Source organism: Dipodomys ordii, unplaced genomic scaffold (assembly GCF_000151885.1).
Source record: "Dipodomys ordii isolate 6190 unplaced genomic scaffold, Dord_2.0 Scaffold15, whole genome shotgun sequence".
Classification (NCBI taxonomy): Eukaryota; Metazoa; Chordata; class Mammalia; order Rodentia; family Heteromyidae; genus Dipodomys; species Dipodomys ordii.
The window spans coordinates 17240800-17243840 of NW_012267231.1; the positions used below are offsets into that span (position 1 = coordinate 17240800).

The 3041-nt window shown below is 66.0% G+C and overlaps 1 protein-coding gene across 1 annotated transcript in view; it reads right to left on the reverse strand.

The window, feature by feature from the left end:
* Window positions 1-1156: 1156 nt before the first annotated feature.
* Window positions 1157-3041, reverse strand: part of Isl2 (ISL LIM homeobox 2) — a 4535-nt gene continuing 2650 nt past the window's right edge. Inside the window, exons 3-5 of the mRNA XM_013011941.1 lie at window positions 2325-3039; window positions 1435-1602; window positions 1157-1273 (exon numbers count right to left, since the gene is read on the reverse strand). Of these exons, the coding sequence (XP_012867395.1) occupies window positions 1157-1273; window positions 1435-1602; window positions 2325-3039 (1000 nt within the window). The remainder of the gene's footprint in view (window positions 1274-1434; window positions 1603-2324; window positions 3040-3041) is intronic.

A 3041-nucleotide genomic window follows, 5' to 3' on the forward strand; every position in this document is an offset into this window, starting at 1 on the left:
GGCACGCGCGCCCAGCTTTCCTCCCCGCAGGCCACGCCCCCATCCCGCTCGGCGTCCAATCCCTCCGCGGCCACGCCCTGGCCACGCCCCTGGTCGCGGGGGGGGGGGGCGCGGGAGTCCCGGGCCCGAGCTCAGGGCTCCGGCGCGCGCGCAGCGGGGACCGGGATTCCCTGACCCTTGGAAACAAAACTTTCCGGGGAAACCAAAAAACAACCACCCCAGCCTTCCCGGGCGCCGCCGCCGGGGCCGCTCGGCATCGGGTGATGATGATAATGGTGGTGGTGGTGATGGTTATTTTTTATTAAGATCAAAATATTCGTCCGCGACAATAAATAACAATAACTTACGTTTGTTCGGCAAAGGCTCAGGCGCTCGGTCCTCCGGCGAGTCATCATTTAACACATTTCTCAGGGTCCCGGCTCTGTTCGGTTAATCTCCCCACCCCCAGCCTCCAGCAATCGTGCGCTTTGGGAGTGGGGGGGACCCCGCGGGTCGGGGCCGAGGGGGCGCGGGCGGCCCGGGCAAAGCCCAGAACATATATATATATATATATGCACATATATGTCCGCATATATATGTGTATATATGTATATAATCGTTTCGTCTTGTGCCGGCCGGACCCGGCGCTGTCCCTCAGCGTTCCGCCCCAGGCTGCTGTCACTTGAGCCACGCAGCTCCATTTCCAGCTGGGTTTTTTTTTTTTTTTGCTGGTTCGTTGGAGATCAGCGTCTCACACGCTTCCCCCGGCCTGGCCTGGCTGGGGACCCCCCCCCGCCCCCCGATCCTCACAGCTCAGCCCTCCTGAGCAGCTAGCGTGACGGCGGGGCGCGCGCCACCGGCCGGCCCCGAATTCTGCTTTTGGAGAAGGAGGTGGGCGGGGGGGGGGGATAAAAATAAAATAAAAATAAAACAATCCAAGTCCTGGGAGCCCAGGCCCGCGGGCTTGGGGGCTTGGGGGCGCCCTGGCGCTGCTCCACGCAGCTTTCTCTCTCCTCTCTCCTCTCTCTCTCTCTTTTCTCTCTCTTTAAATAACAATAATTAATGACAAAGGCGCGGAGAGAGCGTCCGGAGCCGCCCCGGGCCCGGGCGGGGCGGGAGAGTCTCGTGCGGGGAGCATGCAGGCCCGCGCCGGCGGCGGCGGAGCGGCGCGTCCGCCTCACGTCTCCACGGGGCTGGGCACCATGCTGTTGGGGGTGTCCGGGAGCTGCGAGGACAGCGAGGTCACGTCGCTGCCGGACGAGTTGCCCAGGGAGCCGGACTCGGAGAAGGACACCTGGGGACGGGCGGACACGGGAAGAACACGGGGTGGTGGCCTGCCCGGGCTGGGGAGCAGCCGGGGTGGGGGTGGGCAGGCCGGGTCCCCCAGGCTCCGCCGCCACTCCCTGCCCGCCCCTCCGCCCGGGGGGGGGGGCCCAGGGCTGGGCCGGGCCTCACCAGCTGCTGGAAGGCGGGCTGGTCCAGGTCGCTCTGCAGCGCGAACTCGCTGAGCGCTTTCCAGGGCGGCTGGTAGGTCTGCACCTCCACGGCGCTGCCCTGCACCGCGCTGTCGTGGCGGATGGGGCTCCCGGCCACCAGCGGGGTCCCGGTCAGGCCCTGCAGGCTCTGCGAGAGGGGATGGGGACAGAGGAGGGAACCGAGCTCAGGTCTGGCCTTTTCCACTAGGTTTGAAGAAGGGTTGGGGCCTGCAGTGGTTTGGGGGAGTGCATACCCTACACGGACCCCAGCTCAGCACCCACAAACCAGGACCCTGGGAACCCAGCCTTGGGCTGGGGCGGGCAGAGCCTGCGCCCCCAACCCCAGCCCTCCGCGGGACAGCTCGGAAACCCCGGCTCCTCCCTGAGCGCCCCCGCCCCGGGGTCCCCCAACACCAGGCTGCCTCAGGGAGGAGCCAAACCCCTGCATCTACATCTACACACCTACACACACACACACACACACCTCAAACACAACCTGTGCCTGTCATCCCAGCTACTCAGGAGGCTGAGATCTGAGGATCACAGTTCAAAGCCAGCCCAGGGCAGAAAAAGTCCATGAGACTCTTCAATGAACCACCAGAAAACCGGAAGTGGTGCCGTGGCTCAAGCAGTAGAGCGCCAGCCTTGAGCTGAAGAGCTGAGGGACAGCGCCCAGGCCCAGAGTTCAGGCCCCACGACCAACAACAACAAAAAATAAACCAGCCTTCTCTCTTCTCAAAGCAAAGCTGGATCGGATGATCCAAACACCCACGTGATTTGCAAAACTCGGGTTCCCCCTGAACCCCCCCAGAAAGAGGGCCTGGGAGGGGGACTCGCAGGGGGCGGACCCCCGCCCCCCCGCCCCCTCACCGTCTTGTCGCTGTGCTGCTGCTGCTGCAGCTGCTTCATGAGGATGGACTTCTTCTTGTCTTTGCAGCGCTTGTTCTGGAACCAGACGCGGATGACCCGCGGGCTCAGGCCGGTCATCTCCACCAGCTGCTCCTTCATGAGCGCGTCGGGCCGCGGGTTGGCGGCGTAGCAGGTCCGCAGCGTGTGCAGCTGCTTCTCGTTGAGCACGGTGCGCACGCGGGTCGTCTTCTCCGCCTGCTTGTGCACGTGCGGGCGCAGCGAGGGCTGGCGGCCGGGCCCGGGCTCTGCGGGGCGGGGAGCGGGGCGGGGGGCCCGCAGGTGAGCCGACGCACTGCACCCAGCTCTCCCCCTCCTCCCCAAGACCGGCCGATCCGCCCGGGGCCCCATTTCGTTTCTCTTTTCTATTCGATGTCGCCATTGTGCGTCTCCGCCGCCGCCTTCCGCAGGGAAGAGGGGCGCATTTCCCCTGGTCGCCCCGGCTGCCAGGCCGGGCGGCTCCTCTCCGGTCCGATTGTAAACTGGGGGTGCTCGGGAAGCTGAGCTCTGGGCTGCCCCGGGCTCCCCCATGCGCCCCGCCCCGGTGGAGCCCTTGGGAAGAAAGCTGCGAGTTTCCGGGCCTGCGGGAGGCCCTGCCCGGCGGTGCGGAGCTCGCTCCGGGGCCGATCCTGGAGTGTCGGGATGGGGCCGGGGCGCGGGGGTGGAGGGCACACGCGGCCT